The 13,132-nt window shown below is 41.1% G+C and overlaps 1 protein-coding gene across 6 annotated transcripts in view; it reads right to left on the reverse strand.

The window, feature by feature from the left end:
* ARHGAP17 (Rho GTPase activating protein 17) overlaps positions 1-12,994 on the reverse strand; it is a 47,121-nt gene extending 34,127 nt beyond the window's left edge. For all 6 annotated transcript variants that reach the window (XM_049790979.1, XM_049790975.1, XM_049790974.1 and 3 more), the window contains exon 1: positions 12,815-12,994. In XM_049790979.1, coding sequence (XP_049646936.1) covers positions 12,815-12,867 — 53 coding nt within the window. In that variant the 5' untranslated portion in view covers positions 12,868-12,994. The remainder of the gene's footprint in view (positions 1-12,814) is intronic.
* Positions 12,995-13,132: the final 138 nt, after the last annotated feature.

The raw sequence follows: 13,132 nt of genomic DNA on the forward strand, positions 1-13,132 counted from the left end.
AGCAGCTGATGTTTCTGGATAAGAAAACAGTTCATGGATTTTCTACACATGGGTTTGGCAGCTTTTAGTTTTAGGCAAGGACCAGACCCCTTGCCAAACCACCTGCTGACACGAGAACGCCTTCACATTTAAGGAGAGAAGGGGACACCCCCCCCTCCCCCCAAAAAAACCCTCAAACATATCCTGAACTTTCAAACAAGACATTACTTTCCATTCTAGCCACAAAACAGGTGGATTGCCCACTAACTCAAGACATTTTTCAATTTTATGATTTCTTTTACCAGAAAAGTCCTGCATTGTTAATCACTGGAAAAGACTCCAAAAAGTAGTACTGCCTTTTACAAAGACAAACTTTTTACAGTGCAGACATGTTTGAATAGGAAAAATATGCAATACAGGAATAAGCAAAATACACTGAACTGCTAAAAAAATCCTAGGCATTTTTTGCATATTTGTTTGCTTTTTTGCACCTTGGCAGGACACTTCAGCTACATATTACCTTGCATAAGTGTCAAAAAACTCCAATCCAGAAATCAACATTTCACCAAAGATAATGCTGTTCTTAATTTAATACACTGTCCAGACATGTCTATTCTGAGTTTGGGGATTCAAAAAACTGGCAAGAGAAAGCCTTTGAAAAGGAACCAAACTGAATCAATACAAGAAGCAAAACAAGGAAACACAGAAAAGGCAGAACAATGAAGTAGGAATAGAAAGTAAGAATGCAGAAAGGAGCTGGAAGCTTTGAAATAAAACAAGTACAAGGGAATTCAGGGACCTGAAGTTATAAAAAATTGACTAATAGGCTAGTGACAAAATAGGGATTATGCTTTATGCCTACTATTTCACAAGGAAGCCTTTGCACTGATTTTCTGATCAGTAGCCATGATTAACAATTAATGGCTGAACCCTTTATTATGTTTCACCAACAGCAAAGCAAGTTTCTGAGCTGAGTCTGACAATTAGCCTGCAACTGAGACGACTCATCCAATTACTGGGTTTTACGGCACTGGATATAGATGTCTGTTTTTATGTTGCTTAGATACAGGGTATACAAGACCATACTAATGTGTATAACATGCAGAACTATGCTATTACCACCCTGCCATGTGTTGCACACGATGCTTTTTGCTGTTCTAGCATGAAACCGAAAGTTAACTCTATCCTTAGATTTCTGAGAAGGAAATACGAGCCTTGGACTAAATAGTTTGAGGTATATTAACATGTACTGCACTTCAACACACACTTGGACCTGCTGTTACAAAACCGGGATTACTTTATCCTACTGTTCCATTCCTACAAAAAATATCAGATCAGAACACTTAATCTGCGTATTAAATAAGCTTACAGCAAGACAAACCAGTTAAATGTTTGACTGAAATAGAGGCTGCAACAGTTTAGCTCACGCATTTATTCTTCTGTATGAAAATGTTAGCTTTCTATCTTCATTTTCTACAGAAAATTCAACTTTTAATCAGGTGGATTAACATTTCCTATCAATTGCTTGATAATTAGTTCATAGATGCCAAAAAAGTTTGTGTTTGAATAAAGTGCTGTACTTCCCAAAGCCGTATCACAGCCCTAACTTTCCAATCTGCATGCAATGTATCTTCTAAAAAAGGGCCCACCTTATAACTTAATATTCCCATCACTGGCTAACGTAGTTTTTTGTAGCCTTAACTCTGTCGCAAGTGGCATGCTCCAACAGCATTAACAGTTCTCAGCAATCACATACGTTTTCTGTGCAATGCTCAGCTGTACAAGTTAACAGTTCTCCTTTTACTATTTTTTCACTCTGGAACTATCATTGGGATGTTGAGAAACATGCAATATAGCCAACGAGTATATTTATACAAAAATCTCAGTCCAGCAATTTCTGGCACAGGACAACTTGTAAGACAGAAGGAAAAAACTCCTTTATTGATTCTTCCCACCTAAAATCCATTTGGCTATTTTGCATACTCATTTTTTGCAGATCCCCTGGCTCTTTGATTCACTCTGCCAGTCAGCCCAGGATGTTCCTGTCATTTTGCAATGCAATTAACTTCACAAGAAAACAATCTGTGTCAAGGAAAAAAAAAAGCTCCACCTCACTTAGGAGAAGAACTTGTGACCTCACCCAGATGGCGTGTATTTATGAAAGCCCGTTTCCTGTTGAGACAGCAGGACTGTCCAAGCATAAGATAGATGCACAACTATTCTGACATGCTTTTATCAGCAATGGAATAGCGATTACAAACTCAAAGCTTTTAAGGCTATTTGGTTTCTATGGAATAAATTTTAACCAAAACGTTCTAATTCAGTCAACAAAGCAATGTTGCGGATAAAAAGCTACTCAAAAGTTCCCTATTTTTTTCTTGTCTAGACACCAAGTGCTGCTTTAAGCACAACATCTGTGAGGATCAAATTTAGCCTTCCTTTCAAGACTGGTACCTATAACAATCAAGCAGCCCTGAAAAAATAAGGTAATCAAGCACAGTAATCTGTTAAAATCACTTGACAGTCACCACCAACTGCTATGAAGCTAGTTGGTTCTGAATTACCGGAGATCAGCCATACCTTACACAGTTTAATTTGCATTATTAAACTCCCATAGGTTTCAGATCAGAGCTGTGCCATGGCAAACGGGGGCAGCTAATTGCTGCCTTAGGTAAGGCCCAAGACAGTGGGCTGGAGGTTCTCCTGAATACCAAAAAAAAACCAAACCAAAAACGGAGCTGCCACTTTTAAGTTATGAAACCTTTCTTCATGGAAACTGTACATAATACTAGAAAACATTTCTAACACACTAAGACACTTTTCATTTAATCACATCCTAAAAAGATCGTATGTATTTGGCATTTCATAATTTGCTAATACAATGACCTCTAAAGAGCAGTTCTGGTTACAGATCCGTTATCATAACCTAAAAATACCATGCAAGTATCTAAGAAATACATTTGCTTTCATAAATTCCAAGTGTATCACATTACAGCATCAGGTTGAAACAGCTTGTTAGATCACTTCTAGCTATTTTAGCAGATTAAATCATTACTATTTTAGGATTTGGACTCTGGGCATAACCTGGTATTAAACTTATCTGCTCTAAAGAACCACCATCAGATGAACTTAGAATCAAGGAATCACAGCTTCATCCACAAAAAGGGTAATACCAAGATTATTTTGTTTATATGAATAAGCGTATATATAAATAAATCAGAAGAGTTGGACTCCACCTCCAGAGTACAGGTGCACAGCTGACCATTTAACTGAGCAGCTGCCACTAAAGCAGGTTCAAGTACATTTTTACCTTCGTTATTCTGCTGTTATGTCAGATACCAACACCTCCACCTTGGATGCACCTAGCACCCCTGGACAATACATCCTTTCCTACTCTTTTCACTTGCTCTGCTTCCCTTCAGTGCTTCACCCAGGCAGCCACACAGGTCCAGCCCGGGATGGTGACTCAGGATCTGGTTATGTGCTGTGACACAAGCACAATGCACCAGGTTTGGCACAATCATTATTGCTGCCCTAGACCATTCAAAACCTTGTGAAACCACCTGAGAAGTCTCTGCACAGAAAAATGACATTTTAAGGCAACGTAAGACTGGGCCTTCCCGAGACAGAAGCTCCCTTTACCCTTGCTGTGCAGTCCTGATCCCCCAAGATGACTGGCTACAACAGATCCTATGGTATATGTCTATTGCAGATATTTTATCAGTCCTCTGATCGGTTTCACCAAGCAGCAGCATGATGAACAGAGCCAAAGATGAAGACATGAAAGCAAAAGGGCAATTAATATTTCCCAAATCCCTGAGTTTGCAATCTTTTAATTTTTTTCAGCAACAAAAATCTCAAGTATTTTACACACTGCCCACTCAGCAGTTGACACACAAGTCTGCCACAAAGTTATATAGTATCTTTTTTTCTTCTAACCAAAAGACTTTAGCTAGTTCTCTACTGGAAAGCACAACATTTTATTAAGATATCTTCAAGTCAACAAAATTTAGCACAACTAAACCAAGTCATTCTTCACCACCAAATACCAGAGATTTTTACAGAAGTTGGAAAAGCATTTTCTGCATCTATTAAGAAGCAGCAAAATAACTGAAACTTCATCTGCCCTGGAAGCACCCACTGCTCAGGAAAATAAGGTAAGGCACCCAAGAGCTCATTCTCACAGCATGCAGGCACAGAGACACACATTTCTCATACAAGAGTCGAGTCACTTAAAGACAAATAGTTGAAACTATCAAAATTTGGACTTTCTGAGAAGCAGGGAGCAGACTACAGCTTTAACGCATTCTTCAGCTATTTGGTAAGGTGGAGCTCTACGTTAGCAATGATGGCACAATCAAGGCATGGACCACCACAAGCCTGGTGCTTCAGACATCAACCACACAGAAGCCACCTGTGGTTCAGGAAGCTCCTGAGACAACACAGCTGGCAGCCATGAGAACACGCGTGGGAAACACCACAGGCTGTCTGAGCCTTGCACCCTTCCCGCGTCATCTGCTTCTGGCCACTGGACGTCGGGCAAGGCAGACGCAGCCCAGTCAAGGCCTTCCTAGGTTTTCATGTGGTCTGAAATCGGATCACAAATGATGAGGCTTTTTAAACTGAGGGCTGAACTCACTGATTTAAAACCTGTTGCTGCCCTTGTAAGAGCACTACTTCATGTTGCACTTGTATCTAGAAGTTTTAACATGGTGGTTTTCTGGAAAACACCATACTGCAATGCACTAAAAGCACAGTATTACACACAGTGAACAACTTCTGCAGAGAACTAAGTTTCTGAAAAACACAACATAATTTCTTAACAGTTTCTAATCTTAAGGACCTAGACTTTAAACTGACATGAGATCATCTTGGTCCCTGAGGAATTAAGAGATACTGATAAAGTGACTGCCTTTACAAAACTTAGAGGGAACACCTAAAAGCAGGCCAGAATACACTCCTTTGTTTTCTGACCATCTGTTCACAGACAAAACCTCTCTTCTTACCAGGGGTTCCAGTACAGCAATACAGCTTCTCACCAGCAGCAGCAGGTGTTCAGCCTTACAGTCCTCACCAGTCATCCACTGAGACAGAACTGAAGAAAGTCACTACAAAGTCCTCAAATTCAGTAAATTCAGGTCATTTTCCCTCTGTCTTTAGCAATCTGCTTTGAAGGATACATTAATCAAGGGGATTAACAGGCATGCTCACAGAATTTAATGTAGACCACAGCTTGGACACGGTTTATATCCACAAGCTACTCCATTTGTTGCTGCATTAATGGCAGTTGCAAATACACTGACAAGTGCCAAGTTCTACCACAAGAAGCAGCCCCAAACTGAAAACATAATAGCTGCATGTTCTTCTATAATTGGAAGTTTGTACTGTTAGAAAAATCAGATTCCTGAGCTGCACAACGCATTACATTGTGTCAGTTTTCCCCAAAGGGTGCAGGAAATAGATAAATATGCAGATACCAAGAAACTTTGTTGATACTGCTGAGGCTGAGAGGCAGCGTTAAAGGGGTAACTGTTAGTTCTTGGCTTGCTTACATCTCTGATGGAAACACCATTTCACCAACTTCTGCACAGCCCATACAGTAGCCTAGAAGTGGCTCAGAGGTAATGAACAGTTTATGCAGCTGCATATGCCAACTCCAGTGTTTCAGGCAATATAAAGCTTACTGCCTCCTTGCTCTGCCTGTTCAACAGCCAAACTACTAACATGCAGATGTTTAGATAATGCAGTCCCTTTGCTATTAGTATACAAGTGCTTTAGCATTCACACACATTTTATTTCAATCAGTCCTTGACAGTTAGTTACATGAAGTCCAAAAGTCTGCACATGTTCAGGAAAACAGATCTTCCCTAATTCAATCTACTCAGGCTCTTTAAACCTGTCATTGAATTAATCTGCCATCCAGAAAGATCTAAGTCAATTCTGTAGTTAAAGAGACCTCGAACTTCATTTGAGATAAACAGGAAATGTTTAAGATAACTATTATAAACAATGAAATGAGATTTTTCTTTTTCTTTTCGCGAGTACTCAGATGCAGACAAATGCCAACCTCTAGGATCAAGCACAAAGCAAATTCTCCCCCTGCCCATAAATATGAACATATTTCAATGTTTACAACTTCTTCAAATATCTTTACCAATGACAACAAGCACTCCAAGTAAATAACGCCTACCACGTTTAACTTTTTTTAAAAGGATGTTTGGGTGAGCCAGAAGTTTTCAAATACTGGGGTCGTACTAATTTTTTTTAAATTTTTTTCTACATAAGAACTAGAAAAACATTAAAGAAGTATTTCTTTGACACTAAATGGCATCGTAGGGTTAATGTTATATTGATTGAAGTGTTTTGGACTTAACAGAGATGAGTGCACTCTTGTTTTACCACTCTGGATGTTCAATAAAGCTAGTTTGCAAAGTACTATCAACAAAAGATGAAGTAGTAAAAGAACTTCCTTAAGGAATAACTCACAGAACAATTCTGAAACAGACTAGAATCAGTGGGTAACACTTAAGCAGAAAGAAAAAAATTAATAACTTGGACCATCTACTTTTTCCACAAGGTATTACTAAAAGTTACTATTTTCCAGCAGGTCTTCCCCTATACAAATCAAATGTATGTAGCTCCTTACTGTACACAATCATTCAATAATAGTCATTTTAACATCACTTGCTTTAATGTAATAATTCTGTCACAATAACACCAATTCCAACTTATGACTTACAGATTGCCAAGTGGCTTGAAGAAATACTAAATATAGTTTAGCATAGTAACTTTTATGCAGGGCATGAGCTATTAAAAGATACGTTCAAATCCTCCTATTGAGTCACAGTACTGTCATGTGTACAGGGCCTGGAAAAACCTATTTGTATAGAAGAAGTTGTATTTGAACAGTGAAAAAGTAGTAAAGAAGCTATAGTAAGTTAGCTTCTTGCATTTAAAAAAAAAAAAAAAAACAATCTAAGGTGGTTTGTGGTCTCTTCCAGATTTCTAATTAGTGAGATCTGCCTGTCCCTGGTTTAAATTACTGTAACAGCCTAAAGGCAGATAGAATATCTCTTCTAGTAAAGACAGTAAGTATATCCACTTATCTATCAGTCTTAATCTTAAATGATTTCACCAGACCTAAACTTTCCAGACCAGTTGGCTAGAATAATTTTTAATCTGCATGGTACTCTGTTGATTGCATCTAAAAGATGAAAAAAGAAATTGATGGGAACAACAGTAATAGTTGTGTCCCCAAAGGCAGGAAAGCCTAACTCACCTAAAATTGTCAGGCAGTCTAACAAGTGTCATTAATTACAAACCTAGTTTTCTGTAAATAAACAGCAGGAAACAAACACCTCTGTGGACTCATTCCTCATATAAATTACTTAGCTACATAGTTCAAATGCTTATTAGTGTGTCATTTGAAAGACTTTAATGACAATACCTCTGAATGTTTATTTTCATTACAGATGACTGCAACTATAAAGTAGAACACTTCCCGAGCTTCTAATCAAAATCTGTCTCCCTTTGTAATTTATAAAAGACTAAGAAAACTGGAAGACAAGCACTCGTAGGTATCTGAAGATTTACCTTGTTGATGTCATACACAATATAATCCTTTTCATTTCTGAGCCTAACATGCAGATCATCTGCTCAAATGAATATCTGCTTATGAAGCATCCCAAGGAAAGGTACAAACACACCAGGAAGGTAGTACATCACCTCTTCAAATTTGTGAGACAGCATGTACTAAAACATATTCCATGACTTCCATTTCACAAGGCACTGTACCCAGACGAAGCATACAGGAAATGTGTGTGTGGAACAGAAGAACTGTTCTCAGTGGATATGAGCCTTGGTCCTCAAAACAAATGAAGGTTTACAGGAATTAATACATAAATTCCATTAAAAGCAATCTCAGCACATAGCCTCTAAGGAATCACAGGCCACCTGAAAATCATGACATTTAGAATGAAGGTTATTTTTTTCTTCTTCACTCCCTCTCCCCCTTAATTTTTTAAGCCTAACTAAAAGTTTCAAGCTGTTTCCAATTGCTTAGGCTGGAGCCAGGATGCAGCTCAAAATAAAGTTAGAGTTGAGGTAGTTTTGTGTGATTAGCTGGTGTATCTGTCATGGTCAAGATGCCAGTTTATTCTGATGCATTAATTCAGCTCACGTGGAACTAATGATTTCCAGGTAAGCCATGCCTCTGCTCCCCTGCACACCCCAGCCCTGCTTCTTGTGAATTATCTCTGAGTAGATGTGCGATCCTCCACAATGACATGAGAACCAACACACACCAAGATTCACAGTTCGTTACTCTAGCTAAGACTGCCCTGAGAAAGTTCTGATGCCACCTCCCAACAAGAGGTTGTCTGAGTCACCTGGCCCAGACTTGGACAGTCTCTCTGACACCAGCCAACAAAAAACTAGAGGGACCAGTGCTTGAACTGCCAGTATTCAATGAAAGGCAAAATACAGTTTCATTTTCCTCCAGGTTTATATAGACAAGCCATTGATATTTTACTTTATGGGTTAACCAGAGCTTGAGTTGTCCCCCTCAGTAGAAATGCTTGCTTGCAGATGTGCAACACTTACAACAAATCTGTCACAATATATAAAAAAATGAAGTACTGGGTGGCAGATTGAATACTTGTCTTGTTTTAAGGCATCCAACAACATCCACAAGATAATCGCTGCAAAATATTTAACACATCTGTTAATTACTGTGGAATCCTGTTCCACTCGGCTAATCCCCTCTTTCATTAGTTTCCTATATATATTTCATAATTCTATATAATACTATCCGTGCAGACTCTTAGGCTTCCCCATAAATGCCATTCCTCTGTTTTAATGAAGCTCTTGCCCATCTTTTCTTATTTTCAATGCTAAGGAGTTACTTCTGTGATCTTAAGTGACATATTTGTGGTACAAGGCCAAGGATGACAACCTTCAGAAGCTGGCTGTAAGAAAGGCAGTATCATTTATACATACCTACAGCAAGTTGACCGGGATAAATCCTGAACTATTTTAAACATCCCTTCGTTAAAGGGAACAAAACCATGGTAAAGACACATCCCTGATGCATAGCCAAGGTTTGCTAACCTCATGATAACATGGCTGTTCCCCCCACCTCCCCACCCCTCAATTACAGAGAAAAAAAGCTCTGAATGACTAAAAAGAAAACCAGTAGAAGATACCCCTTTCTAATACAACACCACAAGAAGCAGCAGGCAGTTGAAGATCACCCTATGGAGCAGCAGATTACATCAAAGGGTAGAAATCCCTTTCAAAGGGAGTAGGCAGTCCATACAACATCCCAAGCACCCCAGGTGAGCCAGCAGAGTTAGGGGGATGTGACCCCTCGGCACAGATGCCAAAACTGTTCCTCTTGTGGGGCAGCTTATTCACCTGCTAGATCTCCCAACGGCACACAAGGTCTAGAAATACTGAACACTGCACCTCTTAAAGACATCTGCATAACCAGAAGAACCCTTCTGGCATAGGATTTGTCTCCTCATTCTGTCAAAGCATAAAAAGCTAGTAAATGAGTTACACCAACTCAGTACAAACCTACCTCAGAAATCAGCAAGCTGCAACAGTGGGAAGCACGCTGCAACTTGTTTTTTCCTTTTTCTTTTTTTCTTCAGTGTTAAAAAATTGAAATGGTTCACTCCTCATTTTGGTACTCAGTGCCAGAAACACTTGCCTCTGCTAATATTGCCTGCAAGATCCTACTGAATGATGACTGTCACACCTCCCACATCTTCCATGAGTTCTACAGTGCTTATCAAAGCCACAGAAGGCAGCACTGCCCAAAATTTGAAAACCTCAGCCCTGGTATTTGCAAGTGAAACCAATCACAAATCTTTCAGTACTGAGTGATTTTACTTTGGGAAATTAAGACAGACCCTGGTGACTATCTGAATGCTTGGCTAGTACATGAAATGTAAGGAGGCTAGCAATATTAAATATTCACCAACTAATTTCAATAGCACATTTGATACCTCTTGAAAAAAATGTTTTTCAAGTTAACTTTTAATAAAACTGTGAAGTCAACCATTTCTCCTTCTTGGTACACCAACTGGTCTAATCATGCTTGATTTCTTGATGCAGTGTTTGCAGGGCTGAGCCACCCCTCTCACCTCCATAACTGGAGGAAGAGAGATGCAGAAGCATTTCCAGAAATTATCTCTGGCTCTATGAAATCAAAGTCTTCACTACACCGGGGGCTTGGACGGGCCTTTAAACTACTATTTAAAAGGCTCTTTGTATCTAAGTGAACATCTAATACAAATGATTAATTTCAACCTCTTTACAGACAACAGGATATCTGGAAAGTCAGATAAAAGCATTGCAATGATGAACCAAAAAAATTAAACAAAAACAGGTTTGGGGAAAACCAGTGCTCAGTTGCGCACATGAATACACTGCACTATGGGAAAAGTAAAAATATCTTCCCTGAGTTTCCACTGCTATAGCTCCTGTACATACATGCTCATACATTACAAAAACCAACATAAACCTCCTGAGTTTTGTTTCTTTCCCTCCTGTCCCCAAATTTCATCCATAAACTAAGTTTCCCTAGTTTCATTACAATTAATGCAGATTTACAGTGATGAAAATTATTTCAACTGTATAAGCATTTTTCTTTAACTTGGAAAGCCACAAATATAAAGGTCAGCAACAAAAGAGTAAGTACCACCTTGTGCTAACAAGACTACACAAACAAATCCCTAGAAGGGGCAATGTGGTTCATTCAAAGCAGTTACAAACATGAGGAAAACACTTATACATGGAAAAGACAACAAGCACTGAGAAGTTTATGATTACCCTCATTCTTCAGTCTTCTCACCTCTAATTAAAAGAAAAGTTTCTATGTTCTTGGGTAAAGAATCCATACAACTAACTTAAGATACTTTATTATTAATAAACACTCTATAAGCAAAGACAGAACCAATAAGGATGTGCTTGTATTTAATACCAACTAAAACAGGAAAGAGAGAAAGAGTTTAATTTTAACTATTAATATTAAACTTATAAAAACAAATGAGTTGGTGTAATTTCAAACAGTTTTTAATCAAAGACAATTACAGGTACTTGTCTGTATTTTAATGAAACTAGAAAACTTCACTGTTTCAGACACAGGCTGCTAAGGCCCCAGCAGACTACCTGGCGAAAAAGTACGAGCAATAATCATGCACACAGACAACCACACCCTGAGAAGCTCCGTTGTGAAACGACGGATAGCCACAGCTTCCACCGGGCTTCAGCTGCATTTAGTCAAAGGTCATTATGAACTTCCCAACCCATACACGACTATAAACAGCTCTCCAGATTTAATTCTGATTTTCCCCTTGAAGTAGAAAGGAGCCCAAGATGTTTATCCTACTCAGTACAATGCAGATTACTTGAAATTCCACTTGGGATTTGGAGCTGTGGGCCAACACATGCAAAAAGGTAATGCCAATAATCACCCCAACAACATAAAAAAAAAATCCAATAATTTATATGAAATGAGAATGAAAGGACACAAGATTGGTTTGGAAGTTATGCTCTCTTTTATAGCAAAACAAATACCCTATTAAAAATCTACTACTTAGCCATTATTAGCTGACACACTTGACCTGTTTTATATGTATGTAGGCCCCAAAGAAAACAAACACCATGTTAAGCAAGTTATTAGAGCGGAGACCGTGAAAGTATAAACTCAGATAATATGAAAGTTTATACTTTCAGTATAAGTACATACTTTCAGATTAAGTTTCCACTAAAAACAGAGAGGAGTATCTGGGGGAAAAATTATAGAACTCTACTAGAAACACAGTAAAGTTACATTTGCATTTTTAGCACACAGAAGAGCTGCAGCCAGACACTCCTGTGTCTATGCACAGATTTCTTTCCACACAACCAGACTAAAGAGCTTCCAAGACTCTGACATCTGGAAATCGGTGGCGATCATACCCTACAAGACTGTGGTTATTTTTGTTAAAATTAAGTCATAGAGAATGCGCTCTCTGAAGTCTCCTTTAATGTGAAAAAGAGCGAGAAATGGATTGAATAACTCAATATTAACGCAACAACAAAGGAAACGAAAGTCACAAAAACCCAGACAGGAAGCACACAATGCAAATAACTCTGCGGGGCTGGGGGGGGGGGGGGGGGGGGGCAAGGTGACCCTCTGGAGAAGCCCCCTCCCTCGCTTCCCCTGACCCCCAGGCCTGACACTCCCCAGCCCCCAAGGGACCTCGCCTTTCTGTGTGTGTCGTCCCCCCCAGCCTTAAATTCGACAAAAACCTTAAACACGAACCGCACAAACGCGTGTTCGGGGGGGAAGCGGTCTATTCGGGGGTCCACCGCAGCACCCGCGGGGGGCTCCGTTTCATTCGCTACCGTGAGCCGCTGCCGGGGCTGACAGCACGTACCGACAGGTACCGGGAGGCCTCGGTGCCAGCGGAGACCGACCCCCGCCCGGTCGCCCAGGGCCCGCTCCCGGCTCGAAAACCGAGGACCCAAACCTTCTCTCTATTTTTTAGTTTTCGAGCAACGAAGGCCTCTGCCGCCTCGCCGTCCCTCTCCGTCCCGCCTGCTTCTTTCTAAGCTGACACAAGTTCTTTCTTCCCCAAAAGGCCCCGCTCAGGAGAGGCGCGGGAAACCCCGCCGTGCCCCGTCCCCTCCTCGCGGCCGAGACTGCGGACGGCCCCCACCCCGCTCCCCGCCGCCGTGCTCTGCTGGGGGAAAAAAACCGGAGCGGAGCCACCGCCTGAGCCGCAGCCCCGGCCCAGACAGGCAGGGCTACCCGCGGCCGAGAGACCCCGGCCCCGCCGCCCACCTGCCGACCGTCTGGTTAGCCAGCTGCTTCATCCGGTTGAACTGCTTCTTCATGGCGGCGGTCGTTCGCCCCGGCCTCCCGCCGGGCACCCACTGCTCCTCCGCCGCCGCCGCACCACCGGCCCGGCCCGACCCGGCCCGGCCCGGCCTCCCGCCTCCTCCTCCTCCTCCCTGCCCACACCGGAACCTACCGCCGCTTCCGGCCCCGCCCACACCGTCACGTGTCCGCATGGGGGGAAACAGCCGGGTCCCCGGGAGGGGCGGGGCGGCCGGAGAACCCGGATGTCGGAGCTCGGGGAGCGCGAAGGTGGCTCCTCCG

Source organism: Accipiter gentilis, chromosome 33, assembly GCF_929443795.1.
Source record: "Accipiter gentilis chromosome 33, bAccGen1.1, whole genome shotgun sequence".
In the NCBI taxonomy this organism is placed as follows: domain Eukaryota; kingdom Metazoa; phylum Chordata; class Aves; order Accipitriformes; family Accipitridae; genus Astur; species Astur gentilis.